The sequence below is a fragment of the Belonocnema kinseyi genome, chromosome 4, assembly GCF_010883055.1.
Source record: "Belonocnema kinseyi isolate 2016_QV_RU_SX_M_011 chromosome 4, B_treatae_v1, whole genome shotgun sequence".
NCBI classification, from domain to species: Eukaryota; Metazoa; Arthropoda; class Insecta; order Hymenoptera; family Cynipidae; genus Belonocnema; species Belonocnema kinseyi.
In genome coordinates, this window is record NC_046660.1 from 57368932 (window position 1) to 57381658 (window position 12727).

The following is a 12727-nucleotide window of genomic DNA, read 5'->3' on the forward strand; positions in this document are numbered from 1 at the left end:
TGTTCCTCTATGAATCGAAGGATACCCTAAGGTATATTTTCTGAAAATTTTATTCAAAAATTCCAAAAACTGACGTACAGAGCACGAGTTGAAGTGAAAAACCGATTAAAATCGACTTTTTCAAAAAAGTAAGTTTTTTGGCTTTAATTTTTAAAGTAAAAAAGTTACAACTTTTTGTCTTAAGAAAAAAATATGCGCAATCAAATTTTACATCCATATATATCTTTTGAAAATTAAAATTCGAAAATTTTTTCTAAAGCCTCCAGGGGACTTCGTTTTCGCACGAAAAAATTTTATGTGCCCTTATTGCATCCGGACCCACAATTTTCGAATAAAAAATGCGAATTTTCCACAAAAATACAATACAATGTTAACCGAATAGTTGAATTTTCAATCAAGAAGATCAATTTTCTACTAGTAAATAAGAAATTTCAAGAAATTACATGCATTTTCAACCAAATAGTAGAATTTTTAAGCAAAAAATTTATTTTTTTCCAGAAAAGACAAATTTTCAACAAAATACTATCAATTTATAAACAAATACTTAAATTTTCAACTTAAAATATTAATTTTCTACTAGAAAAAATTGACTTTTAACGAAATAACAATACCATGTTAACCGAATAGTTGAATTTTCAATCAAGAAAATTAATTTTATACGAGAAAAAGAAATTTTCAACAAAATATATACAAACCAAATAGTTGAATTTTCAACCACGAAGATTAATTTTCTACCAAAAAGACGAATTTTAACAGAATAAATAAATTTTTTAAACATATAGTTGAATTTTCATCCGAAAAGATTATTTCTTTTACAAAAAAAAATCGAGTTTTCAACAAATTACATCCATTTTTAACCAAATAGTTGATTTTCCCACTACGAACATTAATTTTCTACCAAAAAACCAAATTTTCAAAAAAATTACATAAATTTTCAACCAAACAGTTAAATTTTTAAGAACAAAATTAGGTTTCTACTAAAAAATCCCGTTTTTCCACATAATACAATCAATTTTTTAAACTAATAGTTAAGTTTTCAACACAAAAGATTCATTTTTTACCAGAAAAGACGAATTTTCAACAAAATAGTTGAATTTTCAACCTAGAAGATTAATTTTCTACAAAAAAAGAAAAACGAATTTTACCAGAATAAATAAATTTTTTAATCATATAGTTAATTTTTATCCAAAAAGATTATTTTTTTTTACAAAAAAATCGAATTTTTAACAAATTACATACAATTTCAACCAAATAGTTACATTTTTAGCCAAAAAAATTAGTTTTCTACCACAAGAGACGAATTTTAAGATAATACAATCCATTTTTTAACAAATAGTTGAATTTTAAAACACGAAGATTAATTTTCTACCAGAAAAGACGAATATTTAACAAAATAAATAACGTTTTAAACCACATAGTTGAATTTTCATCCAAAAAGATATATTCTTTTTTTTTACAAAAAAATCAAATTTTCAACAAATTACATTCATTTTTAACCAAATAGTTGATTTTTCAACTACAAACATTAATTTTCTACCATAAAGACAAATTTTCATAACAATTACATAAATTTTCAACCAAGTAGTTGAATTTTCAACCGAGAAAACTAATTTTCTACCAAAAATACAAATTTCTAACAGAATAAATAAATTTTTTAACCATATAGTTGAATTTTCATCCTGAAAATTTTTATAAAAACAAAAAATCGATTTTTTAACAAATTACATCCATTTTCAACCAACTACTTAAATTTTTTAATTTTATCAAAAAGACAAATTTTCAAAAAAATTACATCAGTTTTCAACTAAATAGTTACATTTTGTGGCCAAAAATTAGTTTTCTACCAAAAATACCATTTTTCAACATAATAGAATCGAGTTTTTAAACAAATAGTTTAATTTTCAAATCAAAAGATTCATTTTCTGCAAGAAAAGACGAATTTTCAACGAAAATAAACTACAATTGTAATAGAATAGCTGAGTTTACAACCAAGAAGAATTTTTTAAAAAATAAATCGAATTTTTAATGAAAACGATTCATTTTCAACTAGAATAGACGAATTTTCAAGAAATTACATCAATTTTCAACCAAATAGTTACATTTTCAAGCAAAAAATTAGTTTTCTGCTAAAAAATACCATTTTTTAACATAATACAATCGATTTTTCAAACTAATAGTTAAGTTTTCAACACAAAAGATTCATTTTCTACCAGAAAAGACGAATTTTCAACAAAATAGTTGAATTTTCAAACCAGAAGATTAATTTTCTTCAAACAAAAAAAAAACGAATTTTAAAAGAATCAATACATTTTTCAATCATATAGTTGAAGTTTTATCCAAAAAGATTTTTTTTTTTTTACAAAAAATCGAGTTTTTAACAAATTACATCCAATTTCAACCAAATAGTTACATTTTTAGCCAAAAAAATTAGTTTTCTACCTCAAGAGACGATTTTTCAACATAATGCAATCCATTTTTTAACAAATAGTTGAATTTTTAACCACGAAGATTAATTTTCTACCAAAAAATACGATTATTTAGTAGAAAAAAAAAGTTTAAACCATATCGTTGAATTTTCATCCAAAAAGATATTTCTTTTTACACAAAAATCGAGTTTTCACCAAATTACATCAATTTTTAACCAAACAGTTAAATTTTCAATCACAAACATTAATTTTATACCAAAAAGATAAATTAAAAAAAAAATACATCAATTTTAAACCAAATAGTTACATTTTTAACCAAAAAATTAGTTTTCTACCAAAAAAGACTATTTTTCAACATAATACAATCGATTTTTAAACAAATAATTGAATTTTCCACTCAAAAGATTAATATTCAATCAGAAAAGACGAATTTTCGACAAATTACATCCCTTTTTAACCAAATAGTTCAATTTTTGAGCAAAAAATTAATTTTCAACCAAAAAAGACGAATATTTAACAAAATAAATAAAATTTTTAACCATATAGTTGAATTTTAATCCAAGATATATTTTTTTACAAAAAATCGATTACCACAAATTACATCCATTTTCAACTAACTACTTCAATTTTTAACCAAAAGGAACATTAATTTTCTGCCAAAAATACAAATTTTTAACCAAATAGTTACATTTGAAAGCAAAAATTAGTTTTCAACAACAAAAAAAAAAGAATTTTGACAGAATAAATAAATTTTTAACCATATAGTTGAATTTCTATTCAAAAAGATTATTTTTTTACAAAAAAAATTTAGTTTTGAACAAATTACATGCAATTTCAACCAAATAGTTACATTTTTAGCCAAAAAATTAGTTTTCTACCACAAGAGACGATTTTTCAACATAATACAATCCATTTTTAAACAAATAGTTGAATTTTCAACCACGAAGATTAATTTTCTACCAAAAAACAAGAATTTCTAACAGAATAAATCAATTTTTTAACCATATAGTTGAATTTTGATCCAGAAAGATTTTTTTCTTAAATCGAGTTTTCAACAAATTACATCCATTTACAACCAACAACTTCAGTTTTTAACCAAAAAGATTAATTTTCTACCAAAAAGACGAATTTACAACAAAATACGATCGATTCTTAAACCAAATAATTGTATTTTAAACCCTGAATATTAGTTTTCTTTTAGTAAAGATGAACTTTCGACTAATTCACATCCGTTTTCAACCAAATAGTTACATTTTTAAGCAAAAAATTAATTTTCTACCAAAAAAGACGAATATTTAATAAAATAAATAAATTTTTTAACCATATAGATGAATTTTAATCCAAAAAGATATTTTTTTTTAACGAAAAATCGAGTTTTCAACAAATGACATCCATTATTAAACAAATAGTTGAATTTTCAACCACAAACATTAATTTTCTACCGAAAAGACCAATTTTCAAAAAAATTATATAAATTTTCAACCAAATAGTTGAATTTTCAACCAAAAAAATTAGTTTTCTACAAAAAAAAAGACGATTTTTCAACATAATACAATCGATTTTTAAGCAAATGGTTGAATTTTTAACCCTTAATATTAATTTTCTGTCAGAAAAGACAAATTTTCAAACATTTACATCCGTTTTCAACCATATAGTAAAAATTTTAAGCAAGAAGATGAATTTTTTTACCAGAAAATACGAATTTTCCACCAAATACAATCGAATTTTAAACAAATAGTTGAATTAATAACGAGGAAGATGATTTTTCTACCAGAAAAGACGAATTTCTAATCAAATAAATACATTTTTTAACCGTATAGTTGAACATTTATCCAGAAATTTTTTGTTTTCAAATTACATCCATTTTCAACGAAAATACTTTAATTTTTAACAAAAGGAAGCATTCATTTTCAATCAAAAAGGTAAACTTTCAACAAAATACAGATTTTTAAACCAAATAGTTTAATTTTCAACCTTAAATATTAATTTTCTATCAGAAAAGAAGAATTTTCGACAAATTACATCCGTTTTTAACCAAATAGTTCAATTTTTAAGCAAAAAATTATTTTTTTTTGTTGAATTTTCAACCAAGTAGTTGAATTTTCAACCAAGAAAACTCATTTTCTACCAAAAACACGAATTTCTAACAGAATGAATACATTTTTAACCATACAGTTGAATTTTCATCCAGAAAGATTTTTTTCCCAAAAAAATCAAGTTTTCAACACATTAGATCAATTTTTAACCAAAGAATTAATTTTCTACCAAAAAGGACAAATTTTCCACAAAATACTATCGATTTTTAACCAAATAGTTGAATTTTTAACCCTGAATATTAATTTTCTATCAGAAAATACGAATTTTTGACCTATTACTATAAATAAAATAAATAAAATAAATTTATTAACCACATAGATGTATTTTTAATCAAGAAAGAGTTTAAAAAAAAAAAAAATCGAGTTTTCAACAAATTACATCCATTTTTAACTAACTACTTTAATTTTCAACCAAAAGAATTATTTTTTTAGCAAAAAGGCAATTTTTCGAGAAATTACATTCGCCTTTAACCAAATAGTTAAATTTTTTAACAAGAAGATGATTTTTTTTACGAGAAGATACGAATTTTCAACCAATTACAATCAAATTTTCAACAAAACAGTTGAATTTTCAACCAAAAAGATTAATTTTATAACAAAAAGAGCATTTTTGACAGAATTAATGAATTTTCAACCGAGAAAATTAATTTTCTACCAAAAAAGACGAATTTCTAACAGAATTAATAAATTTTTTAATCCTATAGTTGAATTTTCATCCAGAAAGATTTCTTATTTTTCCAAAAAAATCGAGTTTTCAACAAATTAGATCCATTTTCAGCCAACTAGTCCAATTTTTAACCCAAAGGATTAATTTTCTACCAAAAAAGACAAATTTTCAACAGAATACTATCTATTTTTAACCAGAAAAGACAAATTTGTAACAAATTACATCCTTTTTCAACCGAGTTGTTAAACTTTAATCCAAAAAAATTTAATTTCTACCAGAAAAGACAAATTTTCTATAAAATACAATCAATTTAAAAAAAAGTTTAATTTTCAACTCAAAATATGAAATTTTCTACAGGAAAAGACGAATTTATAACAAATTACATCCAACTTCAACCAAATAGTTCAATTCGTTAAAAAAAATTTTCTACCAATAAAGATGAATTTTTAACAAAATAAAATCGAATTTTAAACAAATATTAAAATTTTCAACCTAAAATATTGATTTTCTACTAGAAAATATACATTTTCAACAAAATACAAACCAAAAATGGTTGCATTTTCCTCCATGATGATTAATTGTTTTCTAGAAAAAAAGCGAATTTCCAACACATTACATCCATTTTCAACAAATTAGTTAAATTTTTAGCCAAGAAGATTAATTTTCTACCAAAAAGTTGGATTTCAAACAAAATACATACATTTTTAAGCAAGAAACCGAAATTTTTAACAAATCCCAGGAAGTTTAACTTAAATCCTTTAAATTCCTGGAAATTCCCAATCTTTCAAAATACCCTCAAATATTGCAAATCCTTTGAAATATTTCGAAATCCCTTGAAATCTTTAAAAATTACTTGAAGATTTTTAAAGCACTTAAAAATTCTTCGGGATTTTTCAAAATAGCCTAAATTCTTTAAAAATCCTTTCAAAATTATTGAAATCTATTAAAAATTACATGGAATCTTTTAAAATATCCCAAAACATTTCTAAAGAATTCATGAAAATTCAGTTTACGAGAGTCTGAAAACATTTCAATCGCAATTCCGTGAAATTTAAATATTAACGTCATAAATCGCAGAATGCTTGTAAAGTTCCAAAAAAAAAAGTAAAACAATGGGTAATATAGACAAGAATTTGCAGAATCATCATTCCTTTGCACTTTCGGTAATAATTATTCGCGTTAATCGTAAATCATCAATTTTAGAGGTTATGTTTCAAAACTTTTCGTAAAATTTTCTTAGAAAAAAAAAACATTACTATGCTTCACTGGAAATTTAAGGATAGTGAATTGATAGAAAAACACTATTTTTCAGTAAACATGAATAATAATTTTAAAATCGGGGCACAAAAGCTGTAAAATGGGGTGTGAAGTGAAATGACACTAACCTTCGACACTTCCTCAAATCCTTCATCGATAGTTTTTAATTGCCTCTTTTTCCAATAACGATAAGCAACATATGCTCCAACGCATGCACAGCCGACGTAAAATAACGTTTTTGAGCTGTTTCTTGATACATTTCGAACCATTTTTTCAATTTTCACAAGTGCATCATTCACTTAACCTATAAAAGTTAAACTGCTGAAATCTCCTTCAGGTTATGTTGTTAAAAACCTCTTTTTCAGTTTAAATGTAATTGGTTTTTTTTGGCACGCGAGGATGATAATTTAATTAATTATGGCACATTTTTGCTCTCGAAATATAATTTTTTTCAGGTTTCACCATCTTCACCGGTAAAACATCCGTTTTTTGGGAGAAATAACACGAGGCCTCGTATTGGCGGAGGGTTATTTCAATCTGGCCAATCAGAACTTAGGGCGGGATTCTGTCACTTTTTGAATTACTTTCTTTTTTAAATTGGTTTGAGAGCATGTCTTAATAGATGTTATTTAGTTTAATGTTAATTTTTAGTTTTTAAGTAATTTATTAGATAAAAGAAGAAAGTATAGAGTGTCTGATTTCTGAGGAAATAATACATTGCAAAAATTTGGCCCAAAAAGGACAATAAAAGTTAAGGAAAAACGTTCAAAAACAGAAAATTAATATTTATAATTGCTTAAAATTGTTACAACAATTTCTAGAATCAGGAAAGTTTTCTAGCTACAATAAGTCATTTATTAAAATAAATAATTCTTTGAACAATTCGAAGGCTAAAAATATCACCCGCAAATTGGCAAATTACTTCTTACGTTTTTCGCTTTATTATACAATTTGAAAATAAAAATTGTTTTTACAAAAATGTGCGATGGAATTTCAGAGAATTTAAGAGCCAATAAAACTTATTTTGAAAAAAGAGGCACTAAGATAGTTTTGTTAAAAAAAACGCTATTCTAAAAATTATAGGTGGAAGGGGATATTTATATTTTAAATGATTGTTTAATATTATTAAATAGTAATTAGGTTTTTAAAATTTCGCCACAATACTATAATTTCGAAACATTTCTATATTTTCAAAGAGATTTTCAGATTAAATTTGCTTTTAAGATTTGTGGGAAATTTTAAATGGTTTAGGTTTTATTTTTAAAGAATAATTGTAAGTTTTGAAGTTTTAAAAATGTGTGGAAAAAATATGGAATACATTAAAACAATTCTTTTTATTTTTCGGGGTTTAAAAAATGTTTAGATAAACTCAAATTTCAGGGCATCAAGAGAATAAAAAAAATATTATTAAGATTCAAGGGAAAATTGATAATAATTTTTTCCTTAATGAATTCTAAAAGTAGGTTGAAATAGATTTCAAAACATTTAAAATTATTTTCTCAAATTTTTAAAGAGAGTGTCAAATATTTTAAAGCAAAATATTGCCATAGTACATAACTTTAGAACAAATTTGGTTAGTTTAAGAGATACTTAGAGATTTTGAAATGAATAAAAAATAATGAAAACTTACAAGATATTTTTAACATTTCGTAAGGTTTCAAGAAAATAAAAAAATAAATCTTTGGGTTCCTAAGAAAAATGTAATGATTTTTATTTCGAAAAATAAATTTTAAAATAATATTTAAGAAAGATCTCAAAACAAATGATTTCTAAAATTCTTAAAGAAGAATTTAACAGATTTGAAAGACAATTTTTTAATTTTAAAAAGTGAAAAGAAATGTCCGCAAAATTCTAATAATTTGAAAATATGAGACGGTTTAACAATTTTTAAAAGATTGAAAGTAGAATTTTCTTAAGAATAATGGAAAATTTTTTTATGATTTTTTAATTTGAAAAATAAATTTTAAGAGAAAATTGAAGAAGATTTTTAAGCTTTTAAAAAGTTTTTCCTAAATTTCGAAAAATAAATAGAATATTAAAAAATCGAGTAGGTTTAAAAAATATAAAGAAGATTTGAAAAGATTGGAAAGAGTTTAAAACAGTAAAAAAATTTTTAAAAATGCAGATTTTTAAAAAAAGTTTCAAACAAAAATTTTAGAAGCTTTAAATGAATTTTGAAAGGTTGCAAGTGAATGAACAAATTTTCGTAAAATTCCTATAAACAATTAAAAATTTTTTAAGACAATTTTTTTAAACTTTGAATGATTTTTCAAAATTTTAAGAAACATTCGATTAAGCTAAAAATATTTTCAGGAATCTGAGACGTTTTAAATATATTAAAAATATTTTATATACTAGAAAGTATTTTTGAAAATGTACAAAATATTTTGTATTTCTTCCAAGCTTCTAAAAAACCAAAATATCTTTTAAAAATGCTCGAATTTTTCCTAATACTTTTTAAAATCCTGTATCATAAATTTCTTTTTAATCTTCTAGATTCTTTTTTGACACATCTGAATTATTCAAAAATTTTTTCTAATTCTCTTAAAAGTCGTGGGAAATGTTGGAAGATTTTGAGATAATTTTTTATATTTTGAATGACTTCTTAAAATTTCCGGAAAAACTCGGGTGAGCTAAAAATAATTTTTGAAATTTAAGATGTTTTCAATAGATTGAGCATATTTTAAAGCTTGGAAGCATTTCCGAAAAAATCATAAAATATTTTTTATTTCTTCCAAACTTCTAAAAGTCCTAAATGTCTTTTAAAAAGGCTCGAATTGTTCCTACTATTTTAGGGAATGCTGTAAAATAACAATGTTTTGAAATTTCTAGACTATTTTTTTAATTTTTTGAAAAGAATTTTAAACTCTAAAAGTTTGATAAAAAATGAAGTTTTTTTTAAAGGTTTCTAACCAAAACTTTAGAAGCTTTAAAAGAATTTTAGAAGGTTTTAAGTGAAGAAATCAATTTTCTTAAATTTTATAGGAAAATCTAGAAGATTTTAGGGCAGTTTTTCTCATTTTAAATGATTTTTCAACATTTTAAGAAACTTTCTAATCATTTGAAAATATTTTTAAGAATTTAAGAGGTTATGGTTAGATTTAAAATATTTTAAAACTAGATCTTTTTAAAAAAAAGGCTCGACCTTTTCCTAATATTTGGTACAATCCTGTAAAATAATTTTATTTTTGTATCTTTTAAATACTTATTTTACTTTTTCTAAAAAATAATTTAAACTGTAAGAGATTGAAAAAAATGTTGATTTTTTTAAAAGGTTTCAAACCAAAAATTTAGAAGCTTTAAAATAATTTTGAAAGGTTTCAAATGAATTAAAAATTTTTTAAAAATTTTATAGACAAATTCAGAAGACTTTAAGGCATTCCAAATATTTAAAAATTAGAAAGTATTTCGGAAAATAGATAAAATATTTTGTATTTCTTTCAAACTTCTAAAAGTCCTAAATATCTTTAAAAAGGGCTTGAACTTTTCCTAATATTTGGTAAAATCCTGTGAAATAACAATTTTTTTAATTTTCTAGATAATTTAAAAAATGTTTAAAGATAAGTTTAAACTGTAAAAGATTTAAAAAAATGCACATTTTTTATAAGGTTTCAAACCAAAACTTTAGAAGCTTTAAAATAATTTTTAAAGGTTTCAAGTCTATGAATAAAATTGTTTAAAAATTTCTAGGAAAAGGCTCGAACTTTTACTAATATTCTGTAAAATCATGTAAAATACAATTTTTAAAATTTTCTATATACTTTTTAAAATTTGTTCAATGGAATTTCAAACTGTAAAATATTTATTATACATGCAAATTTCATTCATTTCATTTCATTCATTCATAATTTTGAAAGGTTTTAAGTGAATAAACAAATTTTCTTAAAGTTGCTGGAAAAATGTAGAGGATTTTAAGAACTTTTTTACATTTCGAATGTATTTTCAAATTTTTTAGAAAATTTCGAGTCAGCTACAAAATTTTTTAAGAATTGAAGGGGTCATAAATAGAATTAAAATAGTTTAAAACTTACTAAGTTTTCGGAAAATGTATATATTTTTTTAGTTTCTGCCAAACTTTTAAAAGTCCTAAATATATCTTTCAACAAGGGGCTCGAACTTTTCCTAATAGTTGGCCAAATCTGGTAAAATAACAATTTTTAAAAAATCTTCTAGATTCTTTTTTGAAACATTTAAAATATTTAAAACCTTTGCTAATTCTCTTAAAATTCCTAGCAAAATTTGGAAGACTTTAAGTCAAGTTTTTTGATTTTCGATGAGTTTTAAAAATTTCAAGAAAAATTCAGGTCAGCTAAAAATATTTTTAGGAATTTGAAAGGTTTTGAATATAGATTAAAAATATTTTAAACCTTGAAAGCATTTCCGAAAATTTATCAAATTTTTTTTATTTCTTCAAAACTTTTAAAAGTCCTAAATATTTTTTTACAAATCTCGAAGATGTCCTACCATTTTGTAAAATCCTGTGAAATAACATTTTTTTTTGTCTTTTAAATATGTTTTTTACATTTTATAAAATAATTTCAACTTAAGAGATTTTAAAAAACACAAATTTTTCTAAAGGTTTGAAACCAAAAATTTAGAAGCTGCAAAAGAATTTTGCAAGGTTTCAAGTGAATGAATGAAATTGTTTTAAAATTTTTAGGAGTTTTTTTACGATTTTAATGACTACAAAATTTAAAGAAAATTTAGATTTAGCTGAAAATATTTTTAAATATTTAAAGGTTTTATATAGATTTATGATATTTAAAAATTAAAATAGCATTTCTGAAAATTTATCAAATATTTTTTATCTCTTCCAAACTATTAAAAGTCCTAAATATTTTTTAAAAAGCCTCGAATTTTTCCTACTATTTTGTAAAATCATGTGAAATAATAGTTTTTTATCGTTTAAATATTTTTTTCACTTTTTGGAAAATAATTTAAACTGTAAGAGATTAAAAAAAACGCAGATATTTTTAAAGGTTCCAAACCAAAAATTTAGAAACTTTAAAAGAATTTTAGAAGGTTTCACGTGAATAAACAAATTTTCTTAAAATTTCTTTAAAAATTTAGAAGATTTTAAAGCAATTTTTACGCTTTTAATGATTTTTCAAAATTTTAACAAATATTTTGTATTTTTTAGAAACTTCAAAAAGTCCTGAATATATTTTTCAATGTCTCGAAATTTTCATAATATTTGGTGAAGTCCTGTAAAATAATATTTTTTTATACTATAATATAATTATATTATATTATAATATAATTATTTTCTATACAGGCTAGATGGAGTTATGAATTGAAAAAATGTTTAATAAATTTTTTCGGAAAAAGATCTTCTTTCGCTCCGCTGGGAATCGAACCACAAAACTTCCGATTACCGGTCGGATGCGTTCGCATTAAGCTACTAAAGAGATCGAGAGAATAATCTTTTTTCATAAATACACGTATTATTTTGCAAGGTTTTGCACATTCAAATTTTTCAAGTAATCTGTATTATCATCAGATAATAGAATAAATTCTTAACCTCTTTTCAGACTAGCTGTGGCTATAAATTAAAAAATTTCATAATTAAATCTTTAAATGCGAATATTTCTAAAAAAGGATTCTTCTTTCGATCTCTCTGATAGCTTAATGGGAAAGCACCCGGTTGGCAATTGGGCGTTCTGTGGTTCGATTCCCAGCGGAGCGATAAGAATAGATTTTTTTTCAGAAAAATTTAATTTAAAAGATGATTAAATAACGTTGCCCTAGAAATTCATTGATACTATTTTATTTCGTAAATTAGTACTACTAAGCAGATTAGTAGAATACCCATACTGATTCATTTAGTAACATAAATCTTACAATTTAATTAAGCAAAACGTTGCTTTACTGAGATCTCAGAGAAAAATAACTCTATCAACAAATTACAATAATCGCCAGCAAAGCCAAAGGGGGAAAGAAGATATAAAATTGGAAAACTGACAGAAAGTAATAAGAAAAAAAAACATAGCGAGTCGCAATATTGCGAAAAGTTACAAAGTAGCCATTTAGGAAGCAGAAAGTGGCAGCAGGTTTGCATGTTTGTAAACGGATATGAAGATTCTCGAGAGTAGCGAGGAACGAGAAATAGGGTGGATTGAGACATAGGGGGGTGTGGCTCGACCTGGGATTAACCCCCTGACAGCCAATCATATTTGAGCAACCCCACCCCTCAGTTCAACCCCTCTTATTGCCAACTTCTATACACCCCCGCGTTAATTGCCTGGGTACCGGTCCGGCCGGCTTTAATATCGCATTCGCAT

At 23.7% G+C, this 12727-nt stretch overlaps 2 protein-coding genes across 2 annotated transcripts in view; one reads left to right on the plus strand and one right to left on the minus strand.

Moving 5' to 3' along the window:
• LOC117171389 (ADP-ribosylation factor-like protein 3) overlaps positions 1 to 6930 on the minus strand; it is a 16826-nt gene extending 9896 nt beyond the window's left edge. Inside the window, exon 1 of the mRNA XM_033358644.1 lies at positions 6575 to 6930. Coding sequence (XP_033214535.1) covers positions 6575 to 6715 — 141 coding nt within the window. The 5' untranslated portion in view covers positions 6716 to 6930. The remainder of the gene's footprint in view (positions 1 to 6574) is intronic.
• Positions 1 to 12727, plus strand: part of LOC117171387 — a 67478-nt gene that overhangs the window by 41298 nt on the left and 13453 nt on the right. The window lies entirely within an intron of this gene.